The sequence below is a fragment of the Dermacentor silvarum genome, chromosome 1, assembly GCF_013339745.2.
Source record: "Dermacentor silvarum isolate Dsil-2018 chromosome 1, BIME_Dsil_1.4, whole genome shotgun sequence".
NCBI lineage: Eukaryota > Metazoa > Arthropoda > Arachnida > Ixodida > Ixodidae > Dermacentor > Dermacentor silvarum.
In genome coordinates this window covers 139,020,618-139,034,756 of record NC_051154.1, presented here as the reverse complement: position 1 = coordinate 139,034,756, position 14,139 = coordinate 139,020,618, and the positions used below count along the sequence as shown (strand labels likewise).

Genomic DNA, 14,139 nt, shown 5'->3' with positions numbered 1-14,139 from the left:
CTGCAGAGAATGGTGGGACGTCGATTGCTTTTAGTCACATGGTACATTTCTCCTCACACGTCCCCCTCCCACCTGCTCTCCGAATGCTCGCCGTATTCCAGTGGCGGGTCGAGTGTGCCTGCTCTCACTGCGCTGTCGCCCGACCCCGCACTGCGCGGCGCCCTGCTCCTGTTCTCCCAATGGAATTCGCCATTAGTCGAGCGTGCGCCGTCGATGACTGCGCCGTCACGCAGGAGCAGAGTTACTTTCATGTTAAAATTCGCTTAGTGTTTGCGCTCTTGCAACACAAGAAGGCGAAGGACGAGTTGCACATACGTAATCCATCATGTTCGTTTTCTGACCTTTGCTCGTAATTATGAAATGAGGCATACGTATACAATGTTGCACTGTTAGAGTTTCATTTATTTTGATTTGTCTTGTTTTTTGCCGCGTATATTTCTCGCGTACCCTTTACCTATACACGCCGTGCTATAGCTTAGTGGCTTTGGCAGCTTGTACTGATAAGCTCGAGGACGCGGGTTCGATTCCCGGCCACGGCGGCTTACATTTCTATGGAGGCGAAATGCATAAAACACCCGTGCACATAGATTTAGGTGCACGTTAAAGAACCCCAGGTGGTCGAAATTAACGGAGCCCTCCACTGCGGCGTCTCTCATAACCATATTGTGATTTTTGGGTGTAAAACCCCCGAAATTATCATTACTATTATTACCCTTTACCTGTGCTCTCAGTTCTTCATGATATATGGGTAAGTTCGACACGTTGAGATCGAGATTGACATTCAACACGTTTTTATCGTCGCACCCACAGCATCAGAGGGATTTCTGGCCGTCGTCATATGACCACACCTCATATTGTCATCGTTAATCGTGACGTGAGTGCAAGTCTGTCAAGTTACTAATGCCATGACCCATCAGTCATCTTAGCCACACATTTGTGCCTTTCTACACCATACTTTGGTATATATACCAAGTGAGCGAGCCGCGGGAGTTACGCGGTTTGTATTATTTTATTTTTGGTACCGCGGCATCGACCAACAGACACACTCCGCTTCCCAAGAGCCCAGTTAAGGATTTCGCCTTAACAAAGAAACAACAGAGCGCGGTATGCAGTGTTGTAAAGCAAATCGAATGCATGAAATAAAAGAACGGAAACGATAGGGTGTAAAAGCGTTAGCATGAGCTAGCCATATCTGCTACGTTCTCTTGGTTATTATCGCGGTCTCCAGCTTATTTTCTTCTGCAGCACGTTCACGTTGCTCATTCCACGCATAACTAAATGAAGTAAGCGCGCGGAATGCGTTACTCAAACAGCCGCGTAAGCGCGGACCAAGCGAGCTTGAAGGAAATAGACAAAATACCCGTATTCACAGCCGGCAAACGCGTTCTCTGTGCGGCGAGTCACTGCGGTATTACCTTGCGGTGACGTGGTACCTAATATATCCCAAATTATCGCGATGTTGGCTAATAGCAACCAAAATATCAGGCTCGTAGCAGACGCCCGCCGCCTTGGCGCGGCTTCCGCAGCGGAGAAAGCCCACGGGTCCTAAGGACCTTAACGGGTCCAGTACAGCAGCGCCGCGGCGCGGGAGTTCACACAAAAAGGTCCTCGCTCCAACCATGCATTCGTGCGGCGCTTTGGACTACTTTGGACACTCTCCCATATTCGAGGTCACTCTAGCTGCGGCTACGGCGCAGAGGGAAGCAGCGGCGCTGTCCCAGGCTGCCCAGGCTGGCCACGAAACTGCCCACGCCATCAAACGCCCGCTTCCCGATAACGGCAGAAAACGATACTTCGGAGAGCTGGCGCCGGGCCGGCTGGAGCTGCGGCGCCTGCACTACGGCGGGCGCGCACGATGACAGTCGTCGTAAGTGAGGCTATACGTAGCTACGAGGGAGGGCGAGGGGAGCCACCAAAAGCGGCGGAGTTGCCGAGGCAAAATCCGCTTCCCTGCCGCCCTCCTCCCTCACATTTCACGGTCTCCGTGTGCGCCCTTCGCAGTGATGTGCCGGTGTCGCCCGCTCCCTGAAGTTTCGTTTACTGCTGTTATTTTGAAGCGAGCGTTGGCCGGCGTTGGCAGCTTCGTGGCGCCCGCTCGCTATGCGCGCCGTGATATTTCACGATTCGCACTCAAGATTCTGGTTTCAGCCTCACTGGCTGTTCGTTCGCACCACGTGCCCTTCTCCTCCACTTCGTCTCTCTTTCTTCCTCGAGCACTCCTTGGGGCGCCCGTTTGAGCGCTCCGGAGCGTTCGCCGTGTCCGCTGACTTCCGTACTCCCAGGCAGCAGCACTGTAACCGGTATTCGTTTCCCGGCCGCAACTGCACTATAAGCGATACATGTATGCATGGAGTGCTAAGGGTAAATTAACGAGAGTCTGAAAAGACCGCACTATATCCGCTCCTGCACTATAAGCGGTTACGTTATAAGTTGTCTATACTGTAATTTGAAAAATTATTGCGGTAGAACATGCCTTAGAGGGCACATAACAACTTCCAGCATACAACCAAAATTTGCTATGTGGCCTGGTGAAGGGCCCTTTAAGGTGGTGGTCCCACTCCGGCGGCACGAGCCCCCCGTTTTCAGTACCTTTGGAGTAACCGTGGCGGCTCTTCTACTCTGGATATAAAGTTCTGGTATATACCATAAAAAGCTTAATTCTTGTAGATTCCAACTATGTATAATATAAGGAAATTTATTAATGTGATTTAGAAATAAATGTTCAAGAACAAGCATGAGGTACATGGTTTTTGCGAACTGTGTCTCACTTGTGACCATATTTAGAATAAACTACCGCACTTACTGCATTGCGGCTCGCTCTGTACGTTTAGGACATATTTTTCTAGTTCCTAGACGTAGCAAAATAATTTTGAATTTTTACTTTTTGTATAATTTGCTTTTGAAATTTGCCAAATATCGCAATCTTCTGTTGTAAACAGCCCGGCAACTACATGCTCAAGGAGGCTAAATTTTGGATAAAGTAGAGTTCAAGGAATTTCCATTTAGGACGTAAAATTGCATTCATGTACCTTTATTAGTTTTAAACTGCAGCTTCGTAGCTTTAGCACCTTCCCGCAAAAATGGGAAAAAATAAAACCAGAATTCTAAATATTGCTTGATTTCGGCCGCATTATTAGGAAAACTAATAAAGTTACATGAATAAAATTTTGCGTCCTAAATGGAAATTCCTTGAACTCTACTTTGTCCAAAATTTAGCTTCCTTGAGCATGTAGTTGCCGGGCTATTTACAACAGAAGATTGCAATATTTGGCAATTTTCAAAAGCAGATTATCAAAAAAGTAAAAATTCAAAATTATTTTGCTACGTCTAGGAACTAGAAAAATATGTCCTAAAGCTACAGAGCAAGCCGCAATGCAGTAAGTGCGGTAGTTAATTCTAAATATGGTCACAAGTGAGACACAGTTCGCAAAAACCATGTATCTCATGCTTGTTCTTGAACGTTTATTTCTAAATCACATTAATCAATTTCTTTATATAATATATAGCTGGAATCTACAAGAATTAAGCTTTTTATGGTTTATACTACAACTGCATATCCTAAGTAGAAGAACCGCCACGGTTTCTCCAAAAGTACTGAAAACGGGGGGGCTCGTGCCGCCGGAGTGAGACCGCCACCTTAAGGGACAGTAATGCATTGCACACACGTCATTCTCCCGCCGAGAATGCCTATTTACGGCCTGCCCTAGGAAGATATTACCGCGAAGCTGTTAGCCTCTAGTTGTTCGGGATTTTTTGCTCTGTGCTCACCTAAAAACAAATGGCAGCTGGAGGGCTTTGTGTTTGAGTTATGCTTTCTCATATATTCAAATTACAATTCGATGCTATCAGGTCTGCAGGTTGTGTGTAAGTCGTTCTTAACGAATTTTCTGACGCATTTTACTTTTAATCATTCATTTAGTTCAATAAGGTTTTTACGCTTGGCGGAGGGCCTAAAAGAATGAGGAAGTACGCTGCACTTAAGCAAACGTGCGTGTGCGTGTGACGTGCATCACTTGTGGTGGTGGTACCCTAGTGGTGGTGCTTGTGTAACGTCGTCTGACTTAGCTGGTTTCTGACTTTGCTGACTTTCTGGTTGTGCTTGTCTAACGTTGGCAAAAGCTTCACTATACATCCAGCTTTCACAAGGTGGAATGAAGGCAAAATTGTTTTAAGCTGTAACGGTAGCTCACAATGTCTGGTTACGGTATTTACCCATTCTAACACGCACCTTTTTCCTTTTCTTTCTTTCAAAAAAATTGGGTTGAAGATTGCCTGTGCAGTGCAATCGGAGACAATACCAAAACCACCTTCGCGGCGTTTGTATGCTTTACCGCATAACTAGATGTATTGTGGCAAAGTCGACTAAAGGAAACCGGCCGCCGTTGTGCAACACACATTAGACCGTCGCCCATCTTCTCCTGCTAAAAAATCAGGCGCGCATGAGAGTTCTACTTTGTTTAGGAGCTTTAATGTCATTTCTATGTTAGTTTTCTACTTTGTACAAAGGGGAAGTGGACGTACGTTTGATTCGGGGGTGTATTAGAATCAAGGAAAATGAATCGAGGAGTTGTAAAGTTTTTTTGTCTGCATCTTGTTTAATTTAACCCGCCGGATAATTCAATTAACATCATCGGTCCGAATTGATGAAGTCGACTGTATCACTAGAGGTTCACGATTAAATGAGTGGTGTACATACAACATTGAAGAGGACAAAAACTTAAAAGGATAATTTGTCATGGAGACACTGCCACGAAGAGAAGAGGAGCATCTCTCTCTGACAGTTTACTACTCTGTTCAGCAGGTCAGGTTGACATGTTATCTGTTAATTTATAGTTTATTTTCTTGACTAGCTTTGGCGGTGTCACTTCCCATGGAGTGTATTAGTGAACGTTCCTATATACACTCCCATAAGGAGCAGAGCTTAGCATTTTCTTTGAGCCACTTGTGCCATGATTCATCAGGGAAGTGTGCCATGATTCATCAAAGAAGCCAACACAATGGCAGCAACACCTATGCTGTGCTGGTTTCAGCACTGCCAAGAGTACCAGCACTTGTTTACTGTTCATCATATATGTACAGTTGTCACAATTATTTTTGCCTTAGTGTTCAGAGTATTCTCCAGAGACAGACTAGTCATTGGGGCTATGCTTTGCCAAATTATAACTACCTTTGTGTGGCATCGTTATCAGGAAGGAACGCACATTGGTAGCTGAAAAGGATCATGGAGGTGGTTATTGCAAGCATGCTTTATCTAATTTATTTTTCATTTTGTAACAGTATTTGTCTTGTTCAAAATAAGTCAAAGTATGCTGTCATCAATGGGGAGGCATAGCCAATGTGGTCACACCTTCTGTTGCCAGGTAGACACCATTGTTTCTGCAACAATTATCTATGTAGCCCATTTCATGCACATTACTCTTTTCAAACACTGTTTCAATGTGGCAAAATTTATGTGTGCAATCAATAAGTGCTATGTGTTCATTATAATTCTATCGACACACAATAAAGTGCCAAAGTGTGTTTTGGCAGACGCTACTCAGAAAAGCTTTTTTTTTTTTTAATATTTGTGACAGCTCAATGAAACTTCCACCATTTACAGGGTTTGAGCTCTTCTTTTTTTGAAATCTGCTTTTAGTTTTTTGATAGCTCATTTGGTTAATTTTTTGCACATTATGCATTTGTAAAAACAATTCATTTTTATGCAAGCTTAGGTGATAACAGTGAGCACAAGAAAGCACTAAGGTAGAGCTCATATTGCTCGTAATGAATAGCAGAATTCAATAAAGCAAAAAATACCATGTAACATTTGTATTTTAGTCCAGAAAAAAATTCCAACGCAGAGTTTCAGTTTTACCATTCTCAACGAAGAAACGTTTGAAATAATCTTATTGAATATATTTGTGGAAATCTCTGAAAGTTATTTCTTTGAATTCAGGACATGTTAAAGCATAAGCATGCCAAATTTCATTATGATCAGACTACATAAAGTGCACAAATTTTAGTGTACATAAAAGAGGAGGTTTGGAGGAATACAAAACACAACAAAACATAAAATAGACTTTTTCAGAAAACATTGCGTTTTTTTTTACCCTCATCTCCTCTTAACTGGCTTCTGCAAGTCCAAGCAGTGGCTTTCCCTCATAAGAGATCTAAATTTGTCGCACCTTTGCGCAACTCTGCTTCCTACAGGAGCATACACAGGCACAAGAGTCTAGATGTCTGCACAAGCTCATCCATGCAATCTATAGAAAGCACTTCGTCTGTAGTCCATCTAATAAAAGTTGTAAGGTTCCTTCCTTGGTCTATGTTGTTTTGTGCTATTAAATTTCCTCGGTCAATTCCTGGTTCATCGCACCTCGCACAAATGTCAAGCTGCCCATTTGGATGACATAAGGTAAGCTGTATGCAAGACGCACTTCTGCATTTAGCATTGCTAGTACACCCATAGTTGTAACCATGTTGGCTGCCTTTTAGTAGTTTCAGCTGCAAATCAACAGTTATTTTTTTTAGTAAGCAACAGATAAAATTGTTGCTCAGCATTCAGTGCTTACCGTATAGACTCGTGTAAGGGCCGCACCCCCAACTTGGCAGCCCAAAATTTGGAGAAAAAAATTTCCATCAGAGAAGCAATTGCATTCGATGCCTCGATGCCGCATGCACGCATTGGCGAATTTTCATGCGCTGTGTACTTTCGCGTGCCGCTACTTGATGGTGAGTTCTGAAAGTTGACCTCTGATGCAATGGTACATCCGGGGATCCGGGGTGTGCAGTACTCGCCGGCTGCGCCGGCCCCATTTTGACCAAAAGGTTCGGTCCCGTGTAAGGGCCACACCTTGCCAAAATTGTGAAAAAAAGAAGTGTGGCGCTTGCACAAGTCTATATGGTAATATTAAAGCACATGGCAAGACAACAAAGTTGTGAAAAAGGCCCATACTGTATCACTTTTTTTTTACCGCAGGTGGCACAGGGCTAATTTTGTGATGCAAGCTGGTGAAGAGCAAAAGCTTGTGCTGTGTCGCCTGGCAATGCCTTAAGTTCAGTCTCGTGGGCAAGTACCTGCCACAGTTGCTCGAGCTCTCTCTCCAGCTTCCTGAAAGAGAGGAGCAGGTGTCATTTAAATGAGTTGGAAGAACATGCAGGATATTTCACTGCAGAGTACCATGCACACAACATTAAAGTTGCACATTTACATCAGTGTGATTATTACTTGCGAAGAATTCACAGTAAATTATGTAAGAAAAGGTTTCTATGGTTCAGCTGTGGACATCATGACCAGGGTGTCAAACTTGAACCTGAACCAGAATTTTAGTCTGAACTGAACCAGAACTGATATTCTTAGAAAGTACCTGAACGACAAAACATAACAGTTACTGGTTCACCAGGAAACGGTTCAAACATATGGGCGACACAGGTGCTATAATATATATAACAGGTGCTAATAGATAAGCGATTATTTGAAAAAATTACTTCTTTTTGGCGCACTCTAACAGTAGATTGTTAGAACTCTCTAATTATGCTGTGCGTGAGAATGGGGGTAGACTATAGCTATGCACTGGTAACTATAAGGCCACCTAAGGCAGAAACACTTGCACTTTTGAACTCAGCCATACCAAAAACATTATTTCAGGGCTCTGCTGAATCCCTGTTTCTGTTGAAGCTCCCATTCCGGCCATTAGGTAAGCTTGCTACTATTACTAGATAAATTGTAAAATGCCCACGCCAGGATACACGGAGAGCAAAAAACACAGTGTCCTTGAGAAGGGAAAATAGAAAAACCAATGAGTTCATGAGCATGGCTTCTTGTAACAATAACACTACAGTTAATAATGAATTCCAATGTCTTCATAGTGCACGGTAACAACGGCTCTAAATGGCATGGTAAATCTGCGTTTGTTGCGTGCCATGGTTCAACACACGTTTGGTGCCTCCAGGAGAGTACAATGCTCTTTGATTTCCACAAATCATTCCGGGGCACAATGTGCGCGATTTGGATTTTGTGCGAGCTTAGTCGACACAAGACTGCCTACGTGTAGCTGCGCAAGAAATCGTCGCGGTGTCTAGCATAAGCTCTCCTTGTTCAAAACTCTCCTTGTTCATTGTTCAAAAGCATCAATGTCCTCACCTGCTTTTATTTTTTAAATAAGCAGAAAACTGAGCGAAATGTCAATTGCTGGCTTCTTTGCTACAGACTAGAAGTTTGGATTTGTAATTTATATAATACAATGTGATTCTGTGCTGCCACCGACAACACAGTTAAAATGCCACAGCTTGCTCAACAGTTCAGCAGTAATTAGTTGAAGCAAAAAAAAAATTTGACTGATTATGCAGCCTTCAAGGCATGAAGGCTAAGCCCACCCCTGCAGACACAGGAATTCTCCCTCATGAAGTCTGTGTTTAATATGATATCAATAATAAAGAAAAAAAAAACAGCACGGAAATGCGTGGCTACTGTTGGCGTTGTCATCATCTCAATGCCCATATCTACACAACATCCTCAAGGCCAATGCAACCCCCCTCGTCGTCTTTATGATGGCCACCTTTATGTGTATGCCTGCTGTAGCTGTATAACATTAGGCTTCATTGTTATTCATGTAAAAACATCGATTGCTGACTCCCATGTGTGAGGGACCCTATTTCTTCCACCTCCTGACAAAATTTGTGCATGCGCCATGTGGATAAGTTGATAGTAGTACTTCGCAACGTGTTGCCATAGGGCAGGATAAAGTGTACTGCGCTGAACCGGTTCGCAAACTGATTCGTCGTTGCAAACCGGTTTGCATACGATGATAACTTTTTTACTTCTCCAAACTGGAATGAAATCAGAATGTGCTGAACCCAAACCAAACCAGTATTTGTTTCAGTTCAACACCATGGTCATGACATTACACTTCAGCCTTGCGTAAATAAAAATTCTTGGTACATGACCAAAGGTGAGTGAGCCACGTCATGTTGCATTCGCTGCACTCCAAAGCTCTGTTAAGTTAAAAAATTAAATTATGGGGTTTTACGTGCCAAAACCACGATCTGATTATGAGGCACGACTCCTGAAATTTGGACCACCGAGGGTTCTTTAATGTGCACCTAAATCTAAGTACACGGGTGTTTTCGCATTTCGCCCCCATCGAAATGCAGCGAAATGCAGCCGCCGTGGCCGGGACTCGATTCCGGCTCTGTTAAGTTAGATAGACACGCTGATGCAATGGGGTGTTGGGGATGCAATAGTGAGCCATGCTGTGTGGGCCGTGGAATTTTTACATGAGAGAGAGAGACAGAGAGAAACATTTAGTCAGGGTTCAGTTACTGTGATTGAAGCCCTTATCATAAGGCTGCACACACTACGACAATGCATGCTCTGAATGACTAAAGATATATGTACAGAGCACTTTAGTGATAACCACTCCACTTATTAAATATAGGGGATACAGGGAAAAATTTACTCTGGTCAAAATGCATATCATTGGCAGACATAAGGAATCGTATAATAACTGCTAATAACCTGCAAGCTAAATTTAATAAGTAACTTTGAAGTCAACAGTGGCAACTATAACTTGACACCAGTTTCCAGACATTCACTCCAAAAATGAAAGAATAGTTTATACGGTTTTGTCCCACAGTGCCAAAGGAAGGCTACGTGAACACCTAACAGGGACGGATGTCTCAATTTCAGTTCTAGCAGAGTTCCTACTGGTCGGCTTTAATTAAGCAATTGCAACTTGTGCCCTGAAATAAGTAAAAGGTTGTCTCAAGTTCTATATATTTTTTTAATTATTAAACTGCAGATGTCACTGAAACACCTGGTCTATAATAATTTATACATCATTTAGCTAGCTTTCTTGTACTAACGGCATGGTAAAAGTGTTGGAACACTAAGCTTTACTTGCAAGCTGTTTCCAGACTATCAAGAAAAGCTAGCAGAAAATTTAGAGAGATTTACAAGATAAAATTATTTCTGCTTTACTGGTGTCCCTATGACATTTTTATTTTGTAATGTGGCTCCAGAGGCCAAGGAAAAGGCAATAAAATTTCTGCGCACGTATGGTGCACACTTCATTGCGTGCCTCTATTGCATAGAATCTTAACTGTATTTGTTTAATGCCTTTTCTCGTGAACAGGAAGAAGAAAACTGCAAACTTGCTGAGCTATGCTTCATGTGTCTTTACAACCAGCCTTACTTGGTAAAAATCTCCATAATTACCATGCATAATAAACCACATTACACAAGTGACAAATGAACTTGCTTGTGTATCTCATTCTGTGCCTTTCAAAGCATGCACTCTCATTTAATTTTCTCAAACATCACAATTCAAGCAGAAAACCTTTGCATGGGCAGATAAGTAAATTACTACTCTTCAATTAGCAGGCCCGGTTAATTGGGAGTAGATGAGCAGAGTTGTTGCCAGAGCACAAGTCATAGTCTGTCCACCCTTGTCTGAAAAATTTCCAGATCAACAATGGTTTTGCTTCCCCATTCAAGAAAGTTGGTGACGTTTCACAGCTTTATTCTTTCACTAAAACTTTGTATGCTAATCCAGCTGTGGCACTTGCGGGCTTGCTAAGGTGACGTGCAGCACAACCACACAAAAGCAAGCTTGAGTGATTTTTTTTTTTTTCGTGTGCCAGCAGCACACAAGCACTGCATCCATGTTCCGTCCACCTGCCCAATTAGCACATGGCCACAAGAGCTGGCAACATTGCAGTGCGAACAATTGATTTTTGTACAGTTGCAAACAATGGCAGAAAGCCCATGGTGCCAGTCTCCTAGAACTTTGAAACAGGGCATGAGCACCTGCAACAGTGCAGCATGGATTAAAGTATTGCCTTGTATGGAATGTTTGCAGCAATGGTGTCGGTGACCACTAAGAGTGTTCGCATTCGGTGCTGAGGCAGAAGTGGGGGAAATACCCTGCAAACTCCTTCCAATGATGGTAAACAGGATGACGATGAGAACTACCATGAGTGGATGATGTGCCTGAGCAGAGCTTTACTGTTTTTGTAACACCTGCAACAAAGGTACAATATGGAGTGGTTGCGCGGTTCACTGGCTACAGGCAAAGTTCAGTATGGTGTTCAATAGCTGGCAACATGACCGTATCACATGTAAAGCTCAAACAAACAGATGTTTTTTTTTCTTCTTTCTGAAATAAAACAGTTCATGAGGCAAATGCCGTGACACGAAAGAAATAGTTTTTATCCATATTAATGCATTACCTTTACAATTATGTGAAGCTTGAATAATGTCACATGTGAGTGTTATGGTTGCTGCATCATTCTGTAACTAAATGTGTGGGTGTATGTTTAGCAGGAGTGTGCAAATGAATAGTTGAAATTACAAATACATATAGAACAATTCTTTTTATTCAAATTTGGATACTCTTGCTTTCAATTTGTACTTGAGAATTTGCTGTTTATTACAGCCGAATACAGTGAAATAAATACAGTTACTGAGGGCTTTGAAGAGAGAATTTGCAGGTTGCAACTCTGTGCTGGCTACTTCAAGCATACAATAGTTGAGCCAACTCAACCAAAAATATTAGGCCCCTCTTGTAACCTCTATACCGTAATTTCCGGTGTATAAGACGCGTTTCTTTTCTTAATTTTTCGTCGGTGCGTCTTATAGAACGGTGTGACTTATGTACGTTTTTTTCCCCAGAAAAACTGCCATCAAAATCAGATTCGATGTTATGGCCACGCGAAGCACGCCAGTTGACTTAACTGCTACAGGTTTTGTGCGCGCCATCGAGGTACCGGATTCTTCTCGTGATCGAGTTCCCGAGTGCCGTGCGAGAAGCACGGAGCAGCAACACAAGTGGCGGCAGGCCCACCGCGAGCTGACCAACCCAGAAGTCGTCGCATCTGCAGATCGCTGTCAAGATATGGCGCGCCGCTGCGAAAACTACGCAGTTGCTACCAGAGTACAAGCCGCCCCACCTCCTTCCCATGCTGCCTTCCCGCTTTCCTCCCTTGTGCGCGATTCGGCTCACTGTCGCATGCTTTCATTCACACATACAGCATACGGAGTGCAGGGACGATATTATCGCCCTTGGACTTAATACGGACCGTTGCGGCAACCACGATGGCAGAAATGCGCCTGGAGTGTCCCTATCAATTATATAGGAATGGCACCTATACGCTTGCGCGTAACCCGCGTTCATGGAGTGAAATGTCACTGTAATTTTTTTTTAAATCGCTTACTGAACGAACAGGTGTGTCTTATACACGGGTGCGACTTATATACATTTTTTCCCCAGAAAAACTGCCGTTTTGAGGGGGGTGCGTCTTATACAAAGGTGCGGCTTATAGGCTGGAAAATACGGTATACAGTTAAACCTGGATATAACGAAATTGACAACTTCCCAGAAAACTTCGTTATAAAGAGGATTTCGTTATATGCAGGTTCGGCACGAAAATTCGAAAAAGAAACGCTTACCGTATGTACTATAGCTCAAGATTTACTCCCAATACACTAAAGTTGCGATAAAAAAAAGTGCCCGTTTCACCCGAAAGGCGAAGCATCGATTGCCACAGCTAATTAGCAGACAGCTATACGAAGTAAGGATAGTACAATCAAACCTAATTATTACGTACCGCTTAATGTGCAATTGCAGTTTAAACGTAGTCGCAAAGATTCCCCCACCCAGCCCCCATTGAACCCCATGTATTGGCTGACCGCTTAAGCTGTAGTCGCTCATTGCCCACCAAATGGTTAGTGCGTACTATTTTTCTTGTTCTACACGCACAGGCACAAAATCGGCAAAATCTCAACTCATCTGCGCAGACGTTCGATTCTTGAGTTGCGACGCCCGGACGACGGTCGCCAGCGTTAGTGAACTTACAACATGGCCACCATGACGTATTTCCTGCTCGTACAGCTGTTGCCGATTGCCGCACACAAAAGCATGGCCTTCGAGGTAAGTTCCCGGTAACGCAGAGAAGCTGCCTGTAGGGGGTGCGAATTCGCTGTCGCCGTCGTAGTAGTAACCGCGCAGAAGCACATTTTATTGCGAAGCGCATTTGTGCCGTCACCGTGGACGTCGCTTTGCGGTTCCGTGTAAAAACACGGCAACATCGTCGCCGCACGCCGTACGCTGTGTGTGCGAGTGAAGTAGAGCTCCAAGTCGGGCTAGTTGGTTGACATGCATGGTATAATTTTTTTAACTGCACTAACTCACATTGACAAGGACGAGGCCGACAAGACGTGCGCAGACTCGCAAATGAATGTTTAATGGGTGAAAATGACATATATACAGAGAAAAATGAACACATCTGATTGGCAATCCAACCATGGATACGTTGATGTCACACAGTAGCATCTAAAAACGCCATATCACAATCAGCTAGTGACACCGAAGGTTCGCTTACACACCCACGTGTAGTTTTTATCTTAAATGCCTCAAACAGTTCCCTAGTACTACGGTCCCTATGACGGTACAAAATTCTAGTTTGTTTAAGAAGTGGGAGGCAAGTTTCCTTGTTTAGTTTTTTTTACAGTCATTACAATGCTTAGCCACGTGGGAATAACCATCTGAAGTGCTGTTTTTTTTAATGTTCTTTCAGCCGAACGTTAATACACCTAGCCGTCTGGCCTATGTATACACACCCACAAGAAAAAGGAAATTCATACACAACTGCGCAGGCACAGGGGACAATGGTTGACCCTTGCTTATGTTCAATCTTGCAGACAAAAGGGCTGTGGTTAGATGCCCTGTCAATTACATTCATTACTCTAGCACATAAACGCGACATTTTCTGAGGGGCTGAGAATACGACGCTGACCCCATACCGCTGCGCTACATTCTTCAAATTGTGTGCAACTTTGTGCTGGTACGGAATCACAGCAAACGCTCTTTCACAGCAAACGCCCAAGGCCCATAAGTCCCCCCTCAATTTTTCCTCTAGGCATTCGAAGATTGTAAAGAGTGGAATTGCCTTGTCGTGCATAGATGCAGCACTACAGAAGTCATGCCCCCACGAAGTAACGGAAAGTATCAGTTTCCAAGTGACTAGGCTGACGAATGCTGGATACCCAAAATCTGTAATTGGAGCAACATGTGAGAAACTAGTAAGGAAAGTTAAAAGTAGTGGTGTGCACTCACCCCGCACTAATAAAGAAAAAAAAAGCGTTTGCTGTGATTCCGTACC

The 14,139-nt window shown here is 43.5% G+C and overlaps 1 protein-coding gene across 4 annotated transcripts in view; it reads right to left on the bottom strand.

Annotated features, from left to right (window-relative positions):
* Nucleotides 1-6,497: 6,497 nt before the first annotated feature.
* LOC119436126 (centrosomal protein of 89 kDa-like) overlaps nt 6,498-14,139 on the bottom strand; it is a 68,568-nt gene continuing 60,926 nt past the window's right edge. For 3 of the 4 annotated variants that reach the window (XM_037702887.2, XM_037702885.2, XM_049660919.1), the window contains one exon: nt 6,498-7,090. In XM_037702887.2, the coding sequence (XP_037558815.1) occupies nt 6,970-7,090 (121 nt within the window). In that variant the 3' untranslated portion in view covers nt 6,498-6,969. Of the gene's footprint in view, nt 7,091-10,902; nt 11,000-14,139 lie in introns of all 4 variants that reach the window. The other variant, XM_037702888.2, reaches the window with a different exon arrangement.